Consider the following 26,383-nt stretch of genomic DNA (forward strand, 5'->3'; position numbering starts at 1 on the left):
AGAAAGGTATTGAGGACGTCCTGGCAGATTTCTATGGTGTAAAACAGAACTTGGGGTTTCTGGGGATGCCTTAAGCCCTAGGGCTTCGCAGGGAAATCAGGAAACGCGGCCCAGGTCCTCCTGACACTCAGGAAACCTCGCAGCCCCAGGGCCTCAGGGATGGAACGTGGGAGCTGGTTCTGAAAGACGAGTCTGTGTGGCGCTGGGTCAGGCCACTCAGAGTGGCTTGGTGGGATTCCAGGCCCGGGAGTCGTCCTGCTTCATACTCCGTTCATCTTTTTGTGCCTTAGAAGAAATCGCTTGTAAGCCTGCCTTTCGAGGTAGAGATTTCTCTTTCCCCTTGGTCGTTTCCTAGGCTCTGGTGTGTTTTTGCTCGTTTCCATCTTCGGGTTTTCTTCTGTGAAAGAGCACCGCCTCCTGGGTTTCCTGCAGGCCTGTCCCCACTTGAACCGTACCAGCTGTGCTTTCCTAGCACCCCCTCCTCTCAGCCATTTTATGTCACAGGTGGATGCTGCTGAGGGTCATGGGCCAAATGAATTCAGTGCCTTCTCCAGTGAGAGGGACTCTAATGGACAGCTAGGAAAGTTACCTGGACAAGTAGAAACCTGAGGGGGGGAGGAGGAGCCTCAAGGGTTTAACAGGTCAGGGCAGCAATTACAGGCAGGCACACGTCAGTCCTGAGCTAGGAGAGACCAGCCCTCTATCCTAACAGCCCGGACACTGCACAAGAGCTCGAAGTGTGTGCGCAGAGGTGAAACACAGTGAAGCCCTGTGGAGGAGGGGAGGCCCGCCCTGACCCTTAACACCCAGGGCTTTGCCAGTCCTCGACATTCTGCACCTGGGGCCTCTGAGCTGAGGGAAAGCCCTCCTGCTTTCCTCATAGGCAGCAGTGTCCCGGAAAAGCACCCACACCCTCCTCTGGATCCACTGGCTTTATTGCCAGGAAATCTCCAAGGAAATCCACAGCATCTTCAGCCCAGGATCATATTGTGTGATTGGGATCCAGTGGCTCTGCCGGGGAAGGCTGAGGGACTGGTCAGTGAGTCTGCGTGCTGCGTGGCTACCACAACTCTAAAGGGCACCATTTGTTTTTATTTCCCGAGTGCTGCCCTCTGGTGGTCCAGTCAGGAACGTGGCCTTCCCTGGAGCACCCAGCTGCCTGCCGGGCCCTCAGTCCTAGGAACGGGTGAGGCCATTCCGCTGACCGAGCCTCTGGTCTCTCCTAGGATTACTATGGGATCCCTTTCGCTACACCCCCAGCCCTCGCCAGTCGAGATGGGAGCCTCACTAATAACCCGTATTCAGGTTAGTCGTCTTCAGGGGGTTAGGAGTAGGGGCTGCTCAAAGGGCTGGCCCGTGGCCCATCCCAGGAGCCTGGAAACAAATGGAAGGGCTGCAGAGACCTGCCAGCTTCCTGTTGTTGAGCCAGCAGCCAGCCCTGTTCCTATTTGCAGGGGCCTGTCTGACTTTTTCCTCCTGCTGGGATGAGGGGTGGGGACTGCATCAGTGCCCCTGTTCCCCTAGGTGATGTCACCAAGTTTGGCCGAGGTGACTCTGCGTCCCCTGCACCCCCCACCACCCTGGCTCAGCCACAGCAGAGCCAGTCCCAGGCCCACCACACAGCTCAGCAGCCCTTTCTGAGTCCCGCCCTGCCGCCTGGCTACAGCTACACTGGCCTCCCCTACTACACAGGCGTGCCCAGTGCCTTCCAGTATGGGCCCACCATGTTTGTGAGTATCGGTGGGGGTGTTCCTCCAGCTCCAGGGAGCAGAAGCAGGGAGGGGGGACAGGTCCCCACTTGGGCTCACCTGGCCTTGAAGAATGGGTCAAGGCTGGGGTTCCTGTTTCATCTACTTGGAGACCTAGCGGGTGTGGCACTAGTAATGACACGTTCCTGGTGGTTGTGCCACCTGCTGCCCGAGGCTGAGCTGGGCGACCTTCTCCCCTCACTCTGTTCTCCACTAATGCCTCTGCTGCTTTTCCCTCACCCAGGTCCCTCCGGCTTCAGCTAAGCAGCATGGTGTGAGCCTCAGCACCCCCAGCACCCCTTTCCAGCAGGCCAGTGGTTACGGCCAGCACAGCTACGGCACAGGTGAGGGGCGCTCCCAGCCCAGAGAGGCACGGGCAGGACTGGCTCACCAAGCTCACACACGCCTCTTGTCCCTGCCACGCTAGGTTATGACGACCTGACCCCCGGCACTGCAGCCGGAGACTACAGCAAGGGTGGCTATGGTGGATCATCACAGACACAGAACAAGGCTACAGGCTCTGGGCCTGGCAAAGGTAGCATCACTCCCTTCCATCCGGGACTGAGGCCCAAAGCAGTTGTCTCCCACCCTGACTCCTCAGGCGAGGCCACCCCAGAGGGCCTCTGGAGGTGGGGGAGACTGGAGCTGGGCCCTGCTGCCATGGGAACCACCCACCGCTTTTCCTTCCAGGAGTGTCGGCGACTTCGAGCACCTCTGGCCTTCCTGATATGACTGGGTCTGTCTACAACAAGACTCAGGTGAGCGGGGCCTGGCGCTGGAGGGCCAGGCTCGGGCAGGTGCCGCCTGGCCGGCCCTCACTGTTGTCTCTCTGCCCTGCAGACATTTGACAAGCAGGGATTTCATGCAGGGACTCCACCCCCATTCAGCTTGCCCTCAGCCTTGGGCTCTACCGGGCCCCTGGCCCCTGGAGCAGCGCCCGGGTACGCGCCCCCGCCGTTCCTGCACATCCTGCCCGCACACCAGCAGCCTCCCTCGCAGCTGCTGCACCACCACCTCCCGCAGGATGCTCAGGTGAGCTGTCGGAGGCAGCGGCTACCTGGCCCTGCGCACCCAGGTGGGGGTGATGGTGGTCCGCTGCAGCCTTGACCACCTTCTCTCCTCCTCCTCAGAGCGGCTCCGGTCAGCGCAACCAGCCTAGCTCACTGCAGCCCAAGTCACAAGCCTCCAAACCTGCCTACGGCAACTCTCCATACTGGACAAACTGAACCCCGAAGTGGGGCGGGCTTCCCCTGGGCAGGAGAAAACACATGGAGCCCATTTCTCTGGGAGCCCGGTGCCCTTTCCTAGAATTCCTGAGACATGTAACTGTGTCAGCCGAGTCTCTCTGGGGGAGCCTGCCTCCCAGACTTGCTATTGTATGTAATGTATTTATGTACGTATTTGTAAATGTGATACAAGTCTTAGGGGAGTGGGGAGCAGCTGCTACTCTCCCCACTGAAGCCCCTTCTTGCTGTAGCAAAAGCAGCGCCCCCTCCCCTCTGCCTCAGGCCTTCTCCATAGCCCCCTGCACGGGCAGTGTCTGGAGGGGCTGGCTTAGGGCAGTTCGGGTACTAGGGTCAGGCACCAATGAAGAATCACGATTTATCTCGCTCCCTTGTAAACCATTATTTGAGTTTTTGTCCCTGTGTAATTACTTTCTCCCTCACTTTTTGAGAAACTGGTCCTTTTGTCATTTGTCATGTTCCCCTCCCTCCAAATCTTGATCTGGGAATAGCAGAGATATACCCCCCACCCAACATGAAAGTGGCACCTATTTGTCTCCATAGAGAGCAGGGGCGTCTGGTCTTGTCCCCAGATTTGCCTTCCTCTGGCTGACCATTCTTAATTCTGAATTTGCGCTCAGATATTCAGCCAGTCAGCTCCCCCCTTTAAAAAAAAATCAGATATGCTTTCATTTTGGTGAGAGCACATCTTCAGCAAAGGCTCCTCTATTCCAGTTGTCCTGAACCAGGAGGGTGACTATTCTGGAGGTTTTCTCTTTTGCCCAAACTCCACCTAATAAAGTTCTGAGAGCATGCTTGGTCTCTTGTATGGTGTGACTGAAGGACGGGTCAGGGCAGAGGCGTCTTTATTACAGTGCCCCGACTTCACAGGGTTGAAGCAGAACTCACGTCTTCTGGTAATAGGTCATCAGGGCTTCAGTGGGTATTTGGGTATTCTTTGCTTTGCTGGGCCCTTCTCTTGCTCCAGTCAGCATTCAGGGAGATGGCAAAGGTAAAGGATACAGCTGACAAGGTAGCTAACCTAGCAGACATTGGTAGCTAACCTCGCTGACATAGCAGACATTGCCCGTTACCTTTGCTTTTCTTGCAACTCTGTAACAGACCTAGGGGACGAGCAGGGTAATTTCTTTTCCAACCAAAGGTAAGAGCTGAGAACACAGTTCTAGGCCTGTGAGAGTTTTAAGTTTGAACAGTTAAAACTCTGTCCTTTGCTTTTCATCAGCCAAATGCCATCTTGACTGATAACTGTAACAAGTGAGTCAAGGTGCTGTGAAGTAGGTAAGTGGGTCCTGAGCTAAATTGCTCTAGAAGGTCCCAAGGAACTATTCACCTGAGGCCAGGATTCTGACTTCCCTTAAGCTCCTCCTTCTTGATTTCAGGCCACCAGTGCAGAAGGAACTGGGGCCATAAAACATCCACGTCTCTTGCCAGGAGGCAAATCTCCATGCTTGTCGAGGCACAGGTGTAATGCAACCTGGCAGCTAGTTCAGGGCCCTGAGGTGCTGCCCAGAGCATTAGATTATAGCATCTCGTTTCAGGTCAGCATGCTGGACGGAACCAGCCCGGGGCACAGTCCTCATTTTCGCTGCTTTTGACCTCTAAAATTAAGAGGTCAGATATGTTGAGCACTGCTGGCTGGCTTAAAAAAAGGTTAAGTGTCCACAATTGAAACTTACCACTATCACGGCACCTACTGCCTCCTAATCACTATCACGGCACCTACTGCCTCCTAATCACTGATTAACAGCAGGAAGTTAAGACAAGAAAAACAAAAACCTTGCCTAAGGAGGGCAGTGGAGCACCTGTCCATCAGTCCACCGACCTACTTGTACCAGCAGATTGTGCCCTATTTCAGAATTAAGGTTAACAAATGGCTTTGTCTTTCTTTAGTAACCTTTCTTAAACTAGTAAGGATTTGTTTTTTAAAAAATTTTCAGCTGAGTCCTGTATATAAACTGGGAACATAGGAAGTATTAAGACCACCTTTTAACACACAAAAAAGAAAAGGGTCATTCCATGGGGAAGTAGCAATACAGGTATATTTTATTTCACATTTTATTAGTAGACAGATGGGCAGAAAAAGACAAAAATAAATCACTAAAGGGGAAGTTGAACACAAAATGCATCAGATAATCTTTTCTCATAAGTTAAACTGAAGAAAAACATCTACAATTTCAGCTAAGAAAACTATTAAAGTCAGGTGTGTCCTGCTGGTTTCAGAAGAGTTGAAAATTGCATCTGAATCTTTGTAAATGTAAACCTTTTTTTTAAAATCAGGATGGGGGTGGGGTGGGGTGGAGGATTAATTTTCAGTGGAGAACTACACATTTTCCCCTTCAATCACTTACTATGTATATTCCAAACATAAGGAAACCAGCAAATAAAGAAGCAAGTAATTACCAGGAAAGAAGAAGGGACTACAAAAAAATTTGGCTAACAGAAAAGAACTCTGGAATGATGTGAAAGTGGGGAAGACTGTGAGAAGCAACGACAAAATCACGATGATACACTTTGTCCACCCGGCCTCAAACACAGACCTGAAGAGCATCCAGAGGCCTCCGCTACAGTCTGAAGGAACCTCAAACTGCAGGGTGGTTTCTGAATTCATGTTATACCAAACAGCACAACTGTACTCCCAAGGTTGTGGCCTGAGCCTAAGATCTCCACTCCCAAAAGCAAGCACGTGCTCAAAGTCTCCTGTGTCGTGTTACAGAGCTCTGGAACCAGCACCTGGGTTTACAAGTCAGAGCTATCCGAACGTCCACCTTCTAGCAATTCTAGCAAATCAACACACACCCCAGTCTTTTCTAGAATTGATTGTACTCTCATCAGAGGCAAACCTAACCCTCAAAAGTAAAACCCCAAAGGGCTGAGAGGTACAACCTCCACCTGGCTCTCTGGCTCCCTGAGTCAATGTGCAACAGAGGCCACGGGGCCTAATGGGACAGCACCTCCCACAATGCCAAAGTGTCTGGCCTGCGCTGGGAGAGAAATGCTTCAGCAGGAAGGGGAAGGCTTAGTTTTAGGGTTCCAAGAGTAAGACCAAGCTACTGGCTGTAAACGTGTGTGTGTGTGTGTCTAGTAGTGGAGGGTGGGAGTACATGTGGGGCGTAAAAAGCTACTTTCAACATCACTGTTTCATCACAGGAGAGCTGCTTTGTTTTCTGAATCTGACCACAGTTGTTGATTCAGAGGTGCAGGTAGCCCCATGGAGTTTGGACAGATTCTGGGACCAGGCTCAACATTGTCCCATATGAACCTTAGCACGTTTAACATTCCCGATTTAATACTAGACCAAACCTAAGATTCCAAAGAGGGCTGCTGGGAATTAGTCAGCAAATGTTTGGAGAGTCTGAAGAGCGAATGAAAACCCTGAGATCAGAAAGGAAGGAGGAACTAAGGACCTAAGCATCACTTACTCTGTCCTAGGATCCATCCTACCCCTGTCCCTCATCAACCCTTTTGTTCTTTCTGAGCTGTAGGATCTGAAGAAAAAGAGTTGATGCTAGCGCACAGGGATCTGAAGTAAGTTTATAGCGGTATTTTTCCCACTGATAAGAACACTGCCCTCTTATGCACTGGCCCACCCCCACAAGAAACAAAAATCATCGCCACATACAGAAGTCCCTGGTTGGTGAAGGCTGATGGAACTTGATATTGATTGAAGTAACACACGATCGGCACAAGGGGAATCAAAGCTGCAGCAACTGTGCGGCAGGAAGATCGAGCGTTGCCTGGACACTGCCTGCAGCCAACTCCCCTGGCCCTGCCAGAAGAGACAAAGCAGCTCAGGGGAAAGCTCCATGCACAGCTGCTGCTTGCACTCCGCAGCCCGAGTACATCAAAAGGAGACAAAAGTCGGGGTCACATCCAGTGAGGAAAGCAGGAACCAGTCACTCAGGTCTCACATATATCCACAGTTACCACTATCAGTATAAGCAGCTCAATGAAAACCAAAATCTTAAACACATGCACCTAGTATTAATACTGAGTAATTAAAACCTCGCTACTTAAAAAAAAAAAATGCTCGTGAGAGTGTATCTTTCAGGGAAAGGCCATGTTACATATATGAAACAGATGTTTTCTCTCCCAACAGTGGTCACCAGCAGTTTGACTTTCCCCCAGCAGCATCAACCAAAACTGGCATAGTGATTTAAAATCTTTGTTCCCATCACTAAGTCTCCACACACTCACGCTAATCCCCCCACTCCCCACTCCCTGGGGGGCAAAAATAACTCTGCCTTCAAAATAAATAGCAATCAGTTCTATGTAAAGTATGAATATTTATTTCAGGCTTTAGATCCCAATTTCAAAAAACAAAATCTGATTCCTCTCTTCTGTGTGAGGATGATTTCCTGGAGGCTGAACAGTTCTGTGCCCTTAGGAACATGTCTCAGGTTCAGAACAAAGTCCCTGCGCCCACTGTACCCCAGCCTTAAGAAACAAAACTCACCATCATGGGGCTGAACAAATGCACACACACGTAAATGAGCAGCTAAACCTTGGCAAATCTGCTTTAAAAAAAAAAAAAGTTTGTTTTCTGGGGGTTTTGTGGTTGTTTTCTTTTGCTACCCAGCATATGCAGCACTTGTGAACTCCCAATGGGTTCCCAGCTTTAAACACATTAAATGTCTTGGTGAAAGACTAGTTCTTCAAGAATCTAAAAACAGACCAAACGTGTTTTGCTGTGAACGCTTTGTAGAGACGAAGTGAGGCAAGAGTTTGGATTTAAAGAAAGGAAAAGAAAAAAAAAAGAATCAATACAGTGATGGAAGGGTAAAGAATGCAAGAATTCAGACATTCTGTGGAGGATTACTTTCTCTCCATTAAGAGGTCCATAAAAAGGAGCAAACTGAGATCCATAAGGGGAGTCAGCAGGAGCCGTGTTTGTTTTCCCCACCCCCGTAATAGCTTTTTGCCGAGGGGCCACTGCTAGGTCCCCACTTGCTCCCCTCCCTTTGGCCTGAGACGGCAGGGCAGTACAGGGGCCTTGAAGGAGCACGTCACGACTCCTCATTTCCAGAATCATCATCATCGTAACAGTCGGCATCTTCCTCCTCCTCATCTTCATCATCAATGTCATCGTCGTACAAGTCGTCATAAAGCAAATCTGAGCTGTTGTCATTGGAAGGCACTTTAGTTTTGATGCAGTATTCCGCCAGGGTCGTAGGGACCTTCACTCCATCCTTTTCTGCTTCGGCTTTAGTGGCTGACACCTGTTTCCTGAAGAGAGGATAATCTATGTAAGTCTCTGGAACATGGATTTATAATTGGCCAAAATAATCCAAAAATCTTTGTGACTTGGGTTTTTGAACTTTAGAACCTATCTGCTTAAAAGCATCTTCGACAAATACCCTCTACTACACCAAAAGTTCTAGCCCATCAGGTACCCGTCTGAAGGACACTTAATAATGACCCTTCTGAAGGGTGTTTGAAGCCATGGATCTCAAATACTGGTTAACTGGAGATCATCTCACATTTTTTTTTCCAGTTGGTCTCAAACTAAACCTAGAATACAGGCCCCAACAACTCAATAATCCTCCTACTCAGAGTAAAATCCAAATATCTCATGTTAAATTCAGAGTCTTGCATGATCCACCTGCCTACCACTTCACTGCTTTCTCCAATTTCAAAACATTCAGACCCCTCTGGGGTATTTTTTAGTACCTTCAAACACACCTAGTTTTTCTGTGTGGATCAGCTGTCCTGCCCTACACATGTGAACTTATGAACATATGTCACCTGAGAGGAGGCTTGTTCTGACAGAAAAGAAGCCATCTTGTCATTCCTTCATATTACCCTGTGTCCTCACTTGTTCACTTTTCTGTCATTCTCACCCCTGAATGTGAGCAAAGACCTTGTCTGTCTTAGTTAATTCTGTTCCCCTGCTGCTTAGAGTACAGTCTGCCATACACAGCTGTGTGACAAATACTGATTGTATGAATGCATGAAGGTTGTTTTCTTCAACAAGAATGAAAATTTGATCTCTCAAGGGGTTAGAGAAACTGAACTTAAAACATCAAACCACTATTCTCCCCGTCTTCCTTTTAATTAGACTCCTCTTGGTTGATCTTGCTGCCTTGCATGCTGGTGTTGAGACTTTCAGGCTTGAATCGCTCTTCTCACAATCTTCTCCTGGGACCACATTATCCATTCCCATGGTTCTAACCCTTCATACTGCCAGCACTCAAATCATCAGGGTCCAGCCTAGACTTCTCTTCGGAGCGCTATACCCTTCTCCGTCCTGATGGAATCCTAACGCAGCAAGTCTTCACCTGTCTGGTCTGTTGCCATCCTCCTCCGTGGTCAGTTTCTCCCATCTTTCTTCTCGCAGCTCCTTACTTCAAAGTCCTAAATATTTTCAAATCTGTTTTCTCATCCTTGTTTGTCACTTCATCAGTTTCGTCTTCATCTCAGCCTCCTCAGATCTCAGCTGGTCTCCTGGTCAATCACTTTCCTTTGGAACTCAAAGAGGATTATCCTTTCACACACAGTCTTTAAGTGACACTCTATCACCTCCTTCTGACTTCACTGTCTTTTAAGACCTGATGCCTTTCTTAATTTCCCATCAATTCTCAAATTAGAATTTATGATTCTCTTGACATGTCATGCTGTCATACACCTGTGTTTTAGTAAACATGTTTCTCCCTCTCTCTGAAAAATTCTTGGTTAAGATGTATTCTCTCTCCTAGGAACATATTATATATTCCTTCCACTGTATCTTGTTTATGGTTCTGTAGCTGCACTTATGCTATTACACAGTCATTTGTTTACAAATAGAAGTATGAATTCCATTAAGGCAAAAGATTGTGCCTGACATCCAACCTTCCCATGAACATTAGACTTCCGTCTGACAATTTTATGAAGAATTCCCATTTTCAAATCCTCAGTCCACTTCCACACTCAACTTCTTACTACTTACACTAGTTATCTTCAATCTTTGGTATAAACCAGTCACCAAAGTGGCTGGTAAAAACAAAATACAGATGCCCAGATTCTATCCTTGTAATTTCATTAAATGACTGTGAATTAGAGAGAGGGTCTGAAGGTGATTTACAGATAACTTATTCAGCTGTCAGATGACATGCATTTTAAAAAAAAAAATCACATAATATTGTGCCAACTAGATTTACAGAGAGGGACTTTTAAAATAAATTCTAGTGCTTACTAAAATTCCTATACACAGAATGGGCTGGGATTGTCCCTGGGGCTCTACCAATCCTTAAGCACTGTTAGGAAAACCTTTTATTCTATGCAGGATATAACTAGAAATGAATGGCTGAGCCTAATACCATCTACTACCTTTATTTTCCTTCTCCAGACGGGAAAATTAAAGACCCTCAAAAGTTAACTGATAGGGGCTTCCCTGGTGGTCTAGCAGCGAAGACTTCACACTTTCAGTGCAGGGGATGTGGGTTTGATCCCTGGTTTGGGAACTAAGATCCCACAGGCTGCAACTAAAGATCCCGCATGCCATAACTAAGACCCGGGGTAGTTAAATAAATAAATAAATAAATAAATAAAGTTAACTTATAAAAGGTCATATGAGGCATGGCATGATTCTTACTCCGTTCTGTTAAACCATGTACTACAGCTGCTGATAACAATTGTAGGGTAAGGGAGTTAGAGAAGGCGAGGATGATTCTTAGAAGAAGTTGCTGTGGTTAAAAACATCAATAATTTATAGGATTTCATTAATAAAAATTTGAAAACAAAAATATCTGGAATAGACATCTGGAATACCTTGGGTGTTTGCTACACTTAAAGGACATGTTGAAAGCCTAGAACAGTGTCCCTAAACTGATCAGAAGGAAGAGTTTGCAAACTTGACTAGCCAGAACATGGACGTTCTCACATGTACACCCATGGTGGATTCAAGTCAATGTATGGCAAAACCAATACAATATTGTAAAGTTAAAAAAAAAAAAAAAAGAAGAAGAACATGGAAGTTCTGGAAATCAGATCTGCTGCTCTCTCAAAAGCCAGTATCATTAGGCTCAGGCACAAATCTCTTCCCAAACGATAAATCTAATTGGCAAACACAGAGTCAACCTTTAAGTTCAATTTAAGCCCTTGGTTCTAGGATATACTTTGATTTTGTATGAAGACTTGAAGCAAACAGAAGACAAAACAAAATACCTTACCTAATGATTTCAGCATATTCTTTGTCTTTTCCTTTACTGTCCCTCCATTTCCTGAACATAACCGAAGCATCCACATTGGCTGGGGAGAAGGTGTTGGGCTCATTAAGCAATGAGATTACACTTAACAGGATAGTCCTAGAAACAAGAAAAAAAGGGTCAGCTATGAATATTTACATTCACAGTATTCACAAGTTTTTGTTTTAAATTTAAGACTATAATATTTGAGGCTTTAGGGGAGTATCAAAATTTTGTTTCCAGTACTGGTTAGACTAGGAATAAGTTGCTATCTGGGAGACAACGCACAGGGAATCTGAGTTTAGCATGAAGGTTGGTTTGCAGGCCAAAATATGAATTCTGTAGAAGGTACTGTCTTAACTGGCAACATGTTCCAATCTACAAAAATCGGACGTCTGGAAGCTTTTCAAATAACATTTTAAAAATGAAAAGTTTTCTTTTTTAAGGTTAAAAATTTTTTATTGCAGTGTCTTATTTTTTAAATGCCATACAGTTTTTATATGGGTGTGTGTGTGTGTGTATATATATATATACACACACACACATACATACACTTTTTAATTTTTACAATGATGTGCTGGTTTCTGCCATACAACAACACAAATCAGCCATAATTATACCTACATTCCTTCCCTCCCTAGCTCCCTCTCCTCCCACCATTTCCCCTTCTAGGTCATCACAGAGGGCCACACTGGGCTTCTTGTGCTACACAGCAACTTCTCACCAGCTATCCATCTTATGCCTGATAGTGTGTATATGTTGATGCTAATTTCTCCATTAGTCTCACTCTTTCCCTCCCCTACTGCGTCTACAAGTCCATTCTCTGAGTCTCCATTCCTTCCCTGCAAATAGGTTCATCATTGTTTTTCTAGATTCCATGTGTCAATGCTGTATTTGTTCTTTTTCTTTCTGACTTACTGCACTCTGTATCACAGACTCTAGGTTATACCTCACTAGAACTGACTCAAATTCATTCTGTTATGGCTGAATACTATTCCTCTGTGTATCTGTACCACAGCTTCATTATCCATTCACCTGCCGATGGACGTCTGTTGCTTCTGTGTCCTGGCTACTGTGAACAGAGCTGCTATGAACATTCGGGTACATGTGTCTTTTTCAGTCACGGTTTTCCTGGAGTAGGGGGTAGTATATACCCAACAGGGGGGTTGCTGGGTCATATGGTAGATCTATTCCTAGTTTTTTAAGGAATCTCCAAACTGTTCTCCATAATGGCTGTATCATTTTACATTCCCACCAACAGTATAGGAGGTTCCCTTTTCTCTACATTCTCTCCAGCATTTATTGTTTGTAAATTTTTGGATGGTGGCCATTCTGACTGGTATGAGGTGAGACCTCATTGTAGTTTTGATTTGCATTTCTCTAATAATTAGTGATGCTGAACATCTTTTCATGTGTTTATTGGCCATCTATATATCTTCTTTGGAGAAATGTTTAGGTCTGCCCATTTTTTGATTGGGCTGTTTGTTTTCCTAATGTTGAGCTGTATGAGCTGCTTATATATTCTGGAGATTAATCCTTTGTTAGTTATTTCATTTGCAATATTTTCTCCCATTCTGAAAGTTGCCTTTTAATCTTGTTTACTGTTTCCTTTGCTGTGCAAGAGCTTTTAAGTTTAATCAGGCCCCATTTGTTTATTTTTGTTTTTATTTCCATTACTCTAGTTAAGAGCAAAAGGAAAAAGCAGAAGCAAAAAATACTTAGCTTGAAGGTAATCTTTTCATGGCAAAGGGTAAAAATGATGCTAGACTCCATATATCTAATTGGTATCATGGCTGCTTAGAAGATCTGAAAACCAGTATTACATACAAATGTATTTCTTTCCCATACTTCTAAGGAAAGCAAGTAAGAGTTAAGCAGGAGAATGGAGAAAAAGCAACAGTCTTAACATGGAAGAACTAATTTCTTAATAATAGAAATCTTATTCAAGAATACTTACTAAGCACTTACTATTGTACCAGAGGCACTAAGTGAGATGCTGAATGTACAACTGTGAGAGAGTTAGATGCCATCCCTGGATCTCTTAGGGCTCAGAAATTCTGTGAAAATTTTTCATCCACAGATAAAACTAGATACCTTAATTACAGGGAATGAAGTTTCTGTTAGATGAAATAAACTCAGTAAGATCCAAAAATGTCTGAAATAGTTCTCATGCTTTTTTCTTCCCTAAAAGCTATGTGTGTGAAGTTAAGAAACATGGGACGAAAAATTAAATTTCTCTACCTTTTCTCATTGGTGCGAGGTTACAGATTGTGTTGTTGCAAAATAGCCTTTTGCTCCTGACTCCAAGCAAAAAATAAAGGGAGGGAACCGGGCAATTAGATGTTTGATTTGATGAAACCTTCTCCTTAAAAGGGTAAAGAGTTTCTGTTACGTGATTATACAAGATTACCACAAAGGCACTTTCAAAGAAAACTTTCCCATCTAGTTAAAATCCATTTATCACATATATGCAGCCCCCCTTTCTATTAGGTTAACTCCTTGTTGTAACTCCCAAACCCATCCTGGATTTCTTCAGTAGTTACAGTAAGAAGACTCAAAGAAACTCATCATTGCCAAAAATGGGACTGACAATATCCTAGAAGCAAAAGAAAAATATGGGTAGAAAATTCTGTAAGGATTGTTTCAGAAGAAAACATACAAAATCTGTTTGAAAAATAAGCAGAATAAAGACAAACTCTGGTATAGATTAATGGTCCTGATCAGTACTGTATCTTCACAACTTTCTGTGATGGAAACATATAATCAGTGTTATCCGATATAACAGTGCCTACTGGACAACAAAGGTCCAGATAAATTAACAGAATTAGGAGACTTTTCCCAGGAGTGTTCATCAAGTAGATTTTTCATATGTTGCAATGTAAATACCATATTGAAACACCAAATTGGAATGTACAATTTTAAAAAAGGGTAAATCATCCATCTCTATGAAAAGAAAATCACTTCCAGTACCATAGACTCCCTAAATTGAAATCCATAATGCTTTCAGAAGCATCAGGCACTAACTATAGTAGACTGTGATAATATTTAATAACAGTTATTAATCCAGCATGTTTTCACTTCCTCCCTTTGTCTGGAGAGCAGAAATCATTTTTTTGGGGGGTACATGGAATCCATGCCATTGGTTCAGATGGGGTTAACCTTCTTCATCTAGTACAGCTTCAAACAACAATGCCACACCTTCATGAAAACAACCCACCCACAGCAGTAGACATACAACCAAGTGCTAGCAAAGGATTCAACACTAATGAAGAATCCTGAAGCAATTCCATTTGCAATATCCTATTCAAAGCTTCCCAACCAGTATGTTGTGACTGGGTTACAGAAAAGTTGTTTGTGATTCCCCTTATGCAGATGGGTGGGGAGGACCTGGGACAACCTGAGCCTCTGGAATGGTAACTTCTGGCCCAAGGAACATTTTCAGTTTAATACACTGTTATCTACAAATAATATAATTTCATTTTTCCTATGTACTGTGACTCAAAAAGGTTGGCAAGTATATTATACACACAGTTTAAGCTGTCCAGCACTTGTGCCACTAGCTCCCTTCCCTTTCAGTGGGTTGTAGAGAAGACCAGACAGGAGAACACCCTCGCCTACTCCTGAGAGACCCTTGTATGTGACAGTGTGTCCTCTGGAGTGGATCCATAAATCTGGTCCCATGGCAAATTAAACACTTTTCTGTCCTTTGGAGGAAAGCAAATCCTTCACAAAGACCACTTTCCTATCCAAGAGCCTGCAGTAGATATGGCAGGTAGTTCTGAGGGTGGTTCCTCAGAGAAAGCACTTGTGAATCCTACTGCAACGTCTAAGAGAACCCCCACCCACCCACGGAAAGCGCTCATTTGGTTCTTGAGAGAGTATGAATTAAGGCACATTTTGTTTCTTCCACTGAGAAGAGGAGGCATGGTGCTGTGGGCCCCTAATCACAAACACGTGGCAGCATCAGGGGTCCCAACCCTCCCAACTTCATTTTTTGTTGACTAATGCCTACTTCTCCAAAACTTCCCAATTCTCTAAGGAACTCCCGTCCTCTAAACTTAATCCTGGACATCTGAGGACAGGGCTGTGGATCTCTTCTTCCAGAAAGTATGCCGGCTTCCTCTAAGAGGAGGAGACTACTGAGCTCTTAGTGGAAACTAGTTGGCTGATGCTCTGGATCCCTGCAAGTGTAGCACAGTGCATTTTCCCTGCTTTCCCCTTTAGCCAACTCTCACTACTCAACAGGTCTTGTGATATAAATCGACTTAGGCTTGCAAAGGTAACTGGAATTCCTTCCTCTTCCTCAGGTTACAAAAGCTTGCACAACTTTATCTTCTGAGTATGTTCACTGAGGTGCTAAATCAAAGACTAGTGCACGTGGTCATGAAGAAGTCCAAACACATGTGAACATGGAACCACTTTCAGATAACAGCCATTCAGCAGTCAAGACCCTACAACAGGCTGAAATGAACCTTTTGCCGCTTCCACTGCCTTAAACTCGATATGGAGCTTAGAATCCTGAGGCAGACAAGTGCTAGATAATTTAGCAACAAGCAGCTATCAACAATAACCTTTGGTACCTCATATCTTGCCTCTTGATATTTCAGTGCCATAAATAACCTATGAGAAATACATACAATTTACTACCTTAAAACAAATAACACACTGACAAATGTGGTGTGTTTCACATTAGGTAGTGCTTTTCTGACTTTTCAGAGTTCTGGGCATCACCAGGAGTTCCAGATGAGGTTCCACAAGTCATACAAAACACCATGCCCTCTCTAGAAATACACAAACACCAAAACTCTCCCATTACTTGCCCACTCCAAGATCAATACATTGAAGAATCATCCAATAGTTACATGGAATGAAGAAACAAAAAGGTCCGAGAAGTTCACTAATGACTTCCAATGCAAATACCTTTTGGGTAACGATCAAGGGGACAATCTGAAGATAACTAAGTTCTGGCTGTAAAGATTCTAAATAAGAAAGCATAAAGGCAAGGAAAGCAATCTCTTGATGTGATGTCCAGGTGCTTCTCAACTGGGGCTCAGGTTACCTCAGGGTCCAGAGAGAAAAAATACTGATGCTGGTACCCAAAGTAGTTAAGGTAGTTTTAGAGTGCAGAGTAATACGAAAGGAGTTCCTTGCTCCCAAAGGACTGGATTAAATGAGAAACAGGCCTTTCTCTTCTTTCTTTAGGCCATGCTGTGTGGTTTGCAGGATCTTAGTTCCCTGACCAGGGATTGAACCCTGCTAAGGCAGTGAAGCGCTAAGTCCTAACCAGTGGACCACCAGGGAACTCTCCAAACAGGCCTTTCTTTTGAGGGGAAAAAAAATTATAATATTTTAAGCTGAGACAAGGCAAATACAGTCTTTGTATATTTGCACAGTAGTAAAGGCAAAAAAATTGAATTGCTATGGGCAATGGTAATAGGTTTTCCATCTAGGCAGCACATGAATACAAAGAAAAATCTTGTTTTGGGCTTTGCATCTGAAGAATGGGAAGGCTTCAGATTCTATGCTGTAGTTTTAATCCCCAGTACTTCAAACTATATATGGAGCAGAGTCTCTAGAGAGGTAATCAAGTAAAAATAAGGTCCTCAGAACAGGTCTTAATCCAATATGACTAATGTCCTTATAAGAAGGGGCAATTAGGACACAGATATGAACAGAGGGAAGACCATGTGGAGATAAACTGAGGACAGAGGCCTCAGAAGAAACCAACCTTGCCAACACCTTCAGTTCAGTTCAGTCTTTCAGTCGTGTATGACTCTGCGACCCCATGAATTGCAGCACGCCAGGCCTCCCTGTCCATCACCAATTCCCCGAGTTCACTCAAACTCACGTCCATCGAGTTGGTGATGCCATCCAGCCATCTCATCCTCTGTCGTCCCCTTCTCCTCCTGCCCACAATCCCTCCCAGCATCAGAGTCTTTTCCAATGAGTCAATTCTTCGCATGAGGTGGCCAAAGCACTGGAGTTTCAGCTTTAGCATCAATCCTTCCAAAGAACACCCAGGGCTGATCTCCTTCAGAATGGACTGGTTGGATTTCCTTGCAGTCCAAGGGACTCTCAAGAGTCTTCTCCAACACCACAGTTCAAAAGCATCAATTCTTCGGTGCTCAGCTTTCTTCACAGTCTAACTCTCACATCCATACATGACCACTGGAAAAACCATAGCCTTGACTAGACAGACCTTTGTTGGCAAAGTAATGTCTCTGCTTTTGAATATGCTATCTAGGCTGGCCATAACTTTCCTCCCAAGGAGTAAGTGTCTTTTAATTTCATGGCTGCAATCACCATCTGCAGTGATTTTGGAGCCCAAAAAAATAGAGTCTGACACTGTTTTCCCATCTCTTTCCCATGAAGTGATGGGACCGGATGCCATGATCTTTGTTTTCTGAATGTTGAGCTTTAAGCCAACTTTTTCACTCTCCTCTTTCACTTTCATCAAGAGGCTTTTTAGTTCCTCTTCACTTTCTGCCATAAGGGTGGTGCATGTCCAAAAGTGTGAAAAAATAAATATCTACTGTTAAAGCCACACTCAAACAAAAAGAGAAAGAGAGAAGGCTTGCTTTCTCAAAGAGTGGATGGGGTCGTATGGGAAGCATCCGATTCAACATTCAACCTCCAAAAGCAAGAATCACTAACACCTCAGAACTCCTTCTTCTAGTCTAGGGTTAATGCTAGCCCTGAAAAACAAGCACCAAAATCACTTAAACAACTCCTCTGCAGTTTTGGTCCAATTTTTCAACAAATCTTCCCCAATATTTAAATCCTTTTCTTGAAAGAGATGAGAAACAGGGTAGCCAAACTTTACCACAGCAACCACAGAGTAATGCCAATAATATCCTCAAGGAAAGAAAGCATGATCCTGAAATCTTACATTCTAGTCAAAATCTGTCATTTGAAATATAATGGCAAATACACTAGTATACACTAATAAACACATATACACAGCACATAATATTTTGCATGTGTGAGAATTCAGGGAATGAAATACGGCTCCTAGGAGCAATCCCTTGAGAAATTACTAATGAACAAATTTCAGCCAATTAATAGACCAAAGGAAGTAAAATAATAAGCAGCAAATAGTGACTTGATCTAACAACAGGAATAAGAATTTTAAAAACTGGGATTATGTCACATTATAGTACAGATCGTAAGTTTTATAACCCTGACAATGCAGAAACAATAATACTTAAAAGCTAGAGGGGGAAGGGGGAAGCAGAAGATTTCCTTTTCTTTTATATCCAAGTGTCAGTGTATTATTTGATGCTGAAAATTCAAGCAATAAAGTATGTATGAGCTAAAGGTACAAATACTCAGCTAACAGTGGTATGATGCTTAGATACAAGGGGATGAGGCAGAAAAATACTAATTTTCCTAATGATCCTAAAAGATCCTGTGTAAAGCAATCGTCTTGAAACTAATATATATGTGACCCTGGAGATAATATAAAATATCACATCAGATCCTTCCAGCTTCCCTTTCCCTTCCCACAGGAAATGCGTATTTCCCAAACATCCCAGGTATTTTCATGGTGCTTTGCTTAGTGGGGATGAAACGTCAGAAGTGTAAGACAAAGAGAAATTTACAAATAGAGATGTTTTTCCTTCCTCATAAATAATTTTGTTAAAAGCATAGAGTGATTTTTTAAAGAGTATTTTGCTATTGGTGGAGTATAATAAACTCAGATATGTACAGATTGGGGCTGCTGGAATTACATCTTCACTAAAACAAACTCAGTAATTCCATCTCTGAATACTGTTGAGAAATGCTTCAAACCCAAGGGAGAATCCCATTAAAGCAAAGCAGAAAGTATAGGAAATGTGTCATGATTCTTTATTTCATAGACATTATAAACTTATGGCAAGTCTTAACACCTGATCTGAGAATTATTCATAGGCATGATGCTTGTCAAGGTGAGGTGTAACAACACATTTAGTTGAATTAAAAGGGAAGTCATTTTTTTCTGATTAAGAAAATATACTTGCAAGATGTGGTGAAGTCCAAAATATACCCATTTTTCCCAATCCTGTATACTGGATAGAACAAAGTACCTAAAAAGAATTGAGTAACTAGCATAATCAAAAGTATCTCATCTGTCTTGAACAGTCTTTTAGGTATACTCATTACAGAGAGTGAGAAGCAAATACATAACTTGAAGAAACAGGTAAGAGAGGCCTGCATACATCAGGAAGCTTCAAATTCTTTGCTTTTGACAAAAATGGAGATTCTAATTGAATTACTAGATTCCAGATCATTAAAAAAGATTAACAAGTGGGAGAGCAGATTAATTTCCTATACAGAAGAACCTGAAAGATATTCCAGCCTCCTGGGGATATAGTTCCCCACTCCTTAGTGTGGGCTGCACCTACAACTTCCTTTATACAGAACAGAAAGTAGGAAATGAGGAGTTTTACAGTGGAGAAATCCTAAAAGCAAGTCTCAGCCAGGTGACGAATGTTACCAACAAGAGTGATAAGTCATGCTGACAGTATGTAACCTTGATATGACATGATAAAAATGTACTTTACCTTAATTTCTCCCAATACTCACAACTCCAGTAAAATAAGCAGAAAAAAACATCAAACAAAATCCCAGTTGGGGGACATTCTATAAAACACCCTTCAAAACTGTCAAGGTCATCAAAACCAAGGAAAAGTCGAAGAAACTGTTGCAGTTGTCTAAGAAGAAACATCTATTACACATAACGTGCTCTCTATAATGTGTAGGATCTTAGAGCACAAAAAACGACATTAGGTAAAAATTAAGGAAACGTGAAAGAATATGGACTTTGATCAATCATAACGTACTAATACAAGTTCACTAATTGTAATACATGAACCATACTAATGTTAGATTTTAGTAACAAAGAAACCTGGCAGGTGTGGGGAACATGGGTACTATCTGTACTTCATAATTTTTCTGATAATCTAAAATCATTATAAGTTTTTTGAAGTTATTTTAAAAGAAACACACTGATGACAAAACTAAAGTAAGAATACCCAGTCAACCTTCTGGGATAGTTATAATAAGAAACATGGAAAATAACAAGTGCTAACAAAGATCTGGAGAAATTTGAATTCTCTCACAGTGCTGGTGGGAATGCACTAAAAATTTAGTGCAGGCATGTTGGAAAACATGGCAGTTCCTTGAAAAGTTAAACATTGAGTTATGACCCCACAATTCCATTTCCAGGAATAAGTCCAAGGAAATGAAAACATATGTGCACATAAAAACTTGCATGCAATGTTCACAGCGGCATTATTCATAATAGCCAATGAGTGGAAACAACTGAAATGTCCATCAACTGATGAATGGATTAAAAAAAAGTGTAAACACTTAGACTTTTCAGCAAAAAGTAGTAAGAGTCCTAGAACACAGAAGCAACCGATTCAAACACAGAAGTCATGAAATCTAAAGCAGCAGGGTGGAACTCAGATAATGCAAGAGGAAGAACTAAGAGAATAATTCTTCCAAAGTGAACACAGAAATGAGCAACATATGCATTATTAGCCCATAAATACAACTCTTCAAAATGATGCACGCATGCTACATAAAGCTCTAGCATAAAACAAAGCAATCATATATAGAAAGGATTCTTTTGTACTTGTTAAAAGATTATATCCAATGTTAAGAGCCAGCCAGAAACCAGATTATTCCTTATGTAATTCCTTACCTGACATTTTGAGTAGGATTCCACCTTTCAGAGGGCAGTTCTCCACTCTGTGGGTCATCTACAGGTGGATGAAGAATTGAAATGCATACATCTCCATTCTACAAGACACAAATAACACATTCAGTAAATACTCCAAAGTATAATATAAAAAAAAATTCTGCTGAAATTCCTTTTATTCCTAGGAAACTTGTTTTCTTACCGCTGGGGAGTAAACTGCTTTTTCTTCATGTTTAGATCCAATGATAGAGAAGAATTAAGCATTTTTATATTATAAATATTCATTTTGACCAACCTCCAAAATACTTTTCTTACTTTTGCCTAAAATCTGCCTAGAGACAGCATATATGACAAACCTACAGCAAACACCACCTCACTGGTGAAGAACTAAAAGCATTTCCTCTAAGATCAGAAACAAGACAAGAATGTTCACTTTTGCCACTATTATTCAATTTGGAAGCCCTAGCCACAGCAATTAGAAAAGAAAAATAAATAAATAAAAGGAATCCAAATTGGAAAAGAAGTAAAACTGTCACTGTTTGCAAATGACATGATACTCTATATAGAAAATCCTAAAGATGCCACCAGAAAACTACTAGAGCTAATCAATGAATTTGGTAAAGTTGCAGGATGTAAAATTAATGCACAGAAATCTCTTGCATTCCTATAACACTAACAATGAAAGACCAGAAAGAGAAATTAAGAAAACAACTCCATTTACCATCGCAACAAAACAGAGTAAAACAAGTAGAAATAAACCTACCCAAGGAGGCAAAAGACCCGTCCTCAGAAAACAAGAAGACACTGAAGATAGAAATCAAAGACAACACAAACAAATGGAAAGACATACCATGTTCTTGGATCGGAAGAATCAATCCTGTGAAAACGATTATACTACCCTAAAGCAATTTACAAACTCAATGTAATCCCTATCAAATTACCAATGCATTTGTCACAGAATTAGAACAAAAACTTTATAATTTGTATAGAAACAAAATAGATCCCAAATAGCCAAAGCAATTTTGAGAAAGAAAAGCAAAGTTGTAGGAATCAGGCTCCCTGATTTCAGACTATACTACAAGGTTACAGTAATCAAGACAGTATGGTACTGGCACAAAAATAGACCTATAGATCAATGAACAGGAGAGAAAGCCCAGAGATAAACCCACGTACCTATGGTCACGGTCATGTAATCTATGACAAAGGAGATAAGAATATACAACAGAGAAAAGACAGTCTTTTTGGTAAGTGCTGCTGGAAAAACTGGATAGCTACATGTAAAAGAATGTAATTAGAACACTAACACCATTCACAAAAATAAACTCAAAATGGATTATAGACCTAAATGTAAGATGGTACACTATAAAACTCTTAAAGGAAAACATAGGAAGAACACTCTTTGATACAAATCACAGGAAGATTTTTTTGTATCTACTCCCTAGAATAATGAAACAAAAATTAAACAAATCTAATTAAACTTAAAAGCTTTCACAGAGCAAAGGAAACCATAAACAAGATGAAAAGACAAGGTTCAGAATGGGAGAAAATATTTGCAAACAAAGCAACTGACAAGGGATTACTCCAGAACATACAAACAGCTCACGTAGCTCAATATTAAAAGAAAAACAAACCCTAAACAACCCAATCAAAAAAATGGGCAGAAGACCTAAATAGACATTTCTCTCAAAATGACATACAAATGGCCAAGAGGCACATGGAAAGATGCTCAACATCACTAATTATTAGAGAAATGCAGATCAAAACTGCAATGAGGTATCACTTCACACCAGTCAGAACAACTATCATCAAAAAATCTACAAACAATAAATGCTAAAGAGGGTGGGGAGAAAAAGGGAACACTTTTGCACTATTGGTAGGAATGTAAATTGATACAGCTGCTATAGAGAACAGTATGGAGGTTCCTTAAAAAAAACTGAAAATAGAACTACCATTCGACCCAGCAACACCACTACTGGGCAAATACCCTGAGAACACCATAATTCAAAAAGACACAGGCACCCCAATGTTCACTGCAGCACACTATTTACAATAGTCACAACATACCAGCAAACTAGATGTCCATCAACAGATAAATGGATTTAAAAAGATGTGGTGTATATACATATATATATATATATATATAAAAGAGGCTCAGTGGTAAAGAATCCACCTGCCAATGTAGGAAACACAGGTTTGATCCCTGGGTTGGGAAAGGGAAATGGCAACCCACTCCAGTATTCTTGCCTGAAAAACCCCACAGACAGAGGAGTCTGGTGGGTCCATGAGGTTGCGAGAGTCAGACACGACTTAGTGACTAAACACCACCACCACATATATATACACAATGGAATATTATTTGGTCATAAAAAAGAATGAAATTGGGTCATTTGTAGAGATGTGGATGGATTTAGAGACTGTCACAAAGAATGAAGTCAGAGAAAAATACCATATATTAATGCATATATGTGGAATGTAGAAAAATTGTACATATTTGCAGGGCAGGAACAGAGACAGATGAAGAAAATGGATGTGTGAACATGGGTGGGGGAAGGGAGGAATGAATTGAGACATTGGAACTGACATAGATACCCTACCATGTGTAAAATAGATCACTAGTGGGAACCTGATGTATAGTGCAGGAAGCTTAGCTGGGTGCTCCATGGTGACCTGGATGGGTGGGATGGGGGTAGAGGGTGTGGTAAAAGGAAGGGAGGTCCAAGAGGGAGGGAATACATGTTTATATATAGCTGATTCACTTCACTGTACAGCAGAAATTAACACAATGTTGTTAAGCAAATATACCCCAATTTTTTAAAAAGAAAATCTGCCTATAACCTGTCTACAGAGAAGCTATAATCACCTTTAATATCAATGACTGGCTTCAATAAGTATGGTTTATATAAACTGATACATGCCTCCTAACAATTATATATAACTCCCTTGGTATATGAGAAGAACTCACCACTATGTATAATATTCTGGTTCATAAATTTAAATTATAGGATCTAATTCACAAGTGCTAAGTTAAAACACACATGGACTCTCTCATATGCAATAGAGACTATTAACAGAAAAGACTGAGAAAGATGTAGTAGCCTATTGGTTTAAAATAAAAGATTCAAATGTTTAAAAAGAGAGGTATAATCATATAAAGTAGAATAAATCTTATATATAAACCTGAATTTATATACATGTACACACACACCCAGATAAAAGAACATTTTAAAAAGGAAAATAAAATTTTAATAACATCAATGTAAAACACTATATTCCAAAACTTTGTATTAATGTTAGAGAACATGAAAAAGTTAAAAAAAAAAAAAACAAAACACTATGGAAACGAGGAGAGAGAAACTAGATATATTTGGAGAGGACACCTAGGAGGTGCTTTGGAAGAAAAATGAAAGGCTTAAAGGTTGAAGAAGCTTAAATAATGATTTCAATTTTAATAACCTAAAGGAAATTTAGACATGAGATTGCCTGAAAAAATAAACCAACATCAGAAATATGTTTGGGTAGTTATATTTATTTTGTACTATTATACCAATTACCACAAAATTGGCTGAAAACAACACAAATTTATTATTTTACAGTCTTGTAGGTCTAAGTTTGACACTGCTCTCCACAGGGTTAAAGTCAACTGTGTGGGTAGCAACACATTCCTTACTGGAGGCTCCAGGAAAGAATCCCTTTCGTTGCCCTTTCTGGCTTCTAAAGGCCACCCACATTCTTTTGTTCTTGGCCCTCTTCCTCTAATCCTCAAAGGAAGCAATGCTGCATTTTTGGAGCCTTTCTTCTAAAGTCACATCTCCTTCTCACTCTGATTCTCTTCCTACCCTACCTCTTCCACTTTAAGGCAGTGGTCCCCAACTTTTTTGATGCCTGGGACTGGTTTGGCGGAAGACAATTTTCCACGACCAGGGGTGGGGAAAACGTCCCTGGTGGTTCAAACGGTAAAGCGTCTGCCTACAATGCGGGAGACCAGGGTTCAGTCCCTGGGTCGGAAAGATCTCCTAGAGAAGGGAATGGCAACCCACTCCATATTCTTGCTGCCATCCCCACCCCCCACCAAAAAAGGGGCTCAAAGAAATATTTAGACTTCCCTGGTGGCTCAGATGGTAAAGTATCTGCCTACAATGCAAGAGACCTGGGTTTAATCCCTGGGTTGGGAAGATATCCTGGAGAAGGAAATGGCAACCCTCTCCAGTATTCTTGCCTGGAAAATCCCATGGACAGAGGATCCTGGCAGGCTAAAGTCCATGGGGTTGCAAAGAGTTGGACATGACTGCTGCTGCTGCTGCTAAGTCGCTTCAGTTGTGTCCGACTCTGTGCGACCCCATAGACAGCAGACCACCAGGCTCCTCCGTCCCTGGGATTCTCCAGGCAAGAACACTGAAGTGGGTTGCCATTTCTCTCCAATGCATGAAAGTGAAAAGTGAAAGTGAAGTCGCTCAGTCGTGTCCGACTCTTCGAGACCCCATGGACTGCAGCCCACCCGGCTCCTCTGTCCATGGGATTTTCCAGGCAAGGGTACTGGAGTGGGGTGCCATTGCCTTCTCCGATGGACATGACTGAGTGACTTCAATTTCAAAGGGGTGGGGGTGTGAGGGGTGATTTTGGAATGATTCAAGCACAGTAGGGTTTGCACTCCTATGAGAATCTAATACTCAGGCAATAATGTGAGCAATGGGGAGCAGCTGTAAATACAGATGAGGCTTGGCTTGCTCGCCCATCACATGGGGGCTTGCTCACCCACCTCATTCTCTGTGGCCTGGTTCCTAAAAGGCCTAGGGATTGGGGACCCCCTACTCTAATGGGGACCACCTAGATTGTCCAAAATAATCTCAGTTCAAGGTCACCTGATAAGCAAGCCTAATTCTTCTTAACATGTGAAGGTACATATCGCAGATTCCAGGGATTACAATGCAGATATCTCTGTGGAAGCATTATTCTACCTACCACAGGAGTGAAGAACACAGTTTGAATGAAAAATAGAACAAACAGAGGAGTATGTTACTTTGTTCACAGTTTAGTGTGTGTGTTAAGTAAAATTTCTGAGTAGTGAAATGATGTAAACAGATATGTATGTAGAAATGACATATCAAAAGATGGGCATCTCTGAAGGAGGGCATGGCAACTCACTCCAGTATTCTTGCCTGAAAAATCTCATGGACAGAGAAGCCTGGCGGGCTACAGTCCATGGGGTTGCAAGAGTCGGACACAACTCAGTGACTAAACAACAGCAGCAATTTTACAACAACCCTAAATGAGCAACAGCAGGATGGACAATTCCAGCAAAAGTCTCATCATCAGTGAATTCAATGAAGACGTCAGCAGTTGTATTTGTCTTTTGAGCCCAGATCACTGGAAGAGAGCAATCAGTTTCACCTGCTGGATTTAACCTGGAATAAAAACATGGTTAAGAATAAAGAAAATGCCCTTGTTTCCATTAAAAAAAAAAAAAAAAAAAAAAAAGATGGGCATCTCAACTGATTCAGGCAAAGCACTCGACAAGACCCAACACTTACTCATAATAAAAACACTCAG

General features: G+C 42.4%; 2 protein-coding genes across 9 annotated transcripts in view; one reads left to right on the forward strand and one right to left on the reverse strand.

Moving 5' to 3' along the window:
- Positions 1 to 3,786, forward strand: part of UBAP2 (ubiquitin associated protein 2) — a 114,669-nt gene extending 110,883 nt beyond the window's left edge. For all 7 annotated transcript variants that reach the window (XM_027964289.2, XM_027964291.2, XM_027964292.2 and 4 more), the window contains 7 exons: positions 1,227 to 1,305; positions 1,525 to 1,730; positions 1,993 to 2,092; positions 2,176 to 2,283; positions 2,439 to 2,506; positions 2,589 to 2,780; positions 2,879 to 3,786. In XM_027964289.2, the coding sequence (XP_027820090.2) occupies positions 1,227 to 1,305; positions 1,525 to 1,730; positions 1,993 to 2,092; positions 2,176 to 2,283; positions 2,439 to 2,506; positions 2,589 to 2,780; positions 2,879 to 2,974 (849 nt within the window). In that variant the 3' untranslated portion in view covers positions 2,975 to 3,786. The remainder of the gene's footprint in view (positions 1 to 1,226; positions 1,306 to 1,524; positions 1,731 to 1,992; positions 2,093 to 2,175; positions 2,284 to 2,438; positions 2,507 to 2,588; positions 2,781 to 2,878) is intronic.
- A 1,223-nt stretch (positions 3,787 to 5,009) lies between these two features.
- UBE2R2 (ubiquitin conjugating enzyme E2 R2) overlaps positions 5,010 to 26,383 on the reverse strand; it is a 101,302-nt gene continuing 79,928 nt past the window's right edge. For both annotated transcript variants that reach the window (XM_042243095.2, XM_004004140.6), the window contains 3 exons: positions 20,840 to 20,937; positions 11,137 to 11,271; positions 5,010 to 8,215 (listed from right to left, as the gene is read on the reverse strand). In XM_042243095.2, coding sequence (XP_042099029.1) covers positions 7,996 to 8,215; positions 11,137 to 11,271; positions 20,840 to 20,937 — 453 coding nt within the window. In that variant the 3' untranslated portion in view covers positions 5,010 to 7,995. The remainder of the gene's footprint in view (positions 8,216 to 11,136; positions 11,272 to 20,839; positions 20,938 to 26,383) is intronic.

Source organism: Ovis aries, chromosome 2 (assembly GCF_016772045.2).
Source record: "Ovis aries strain OAR_USU_Benz2616 breed Rambouillet chromosome 2, ARS-UI_Ramb_v3.0, whole genome shotgun sequence".
Lineage (NCBI taxonomy): Eukaryota > Metazoa > Chordata > Mammalia > Artiodactyla > Bovidae > Ovis > Ovis aries.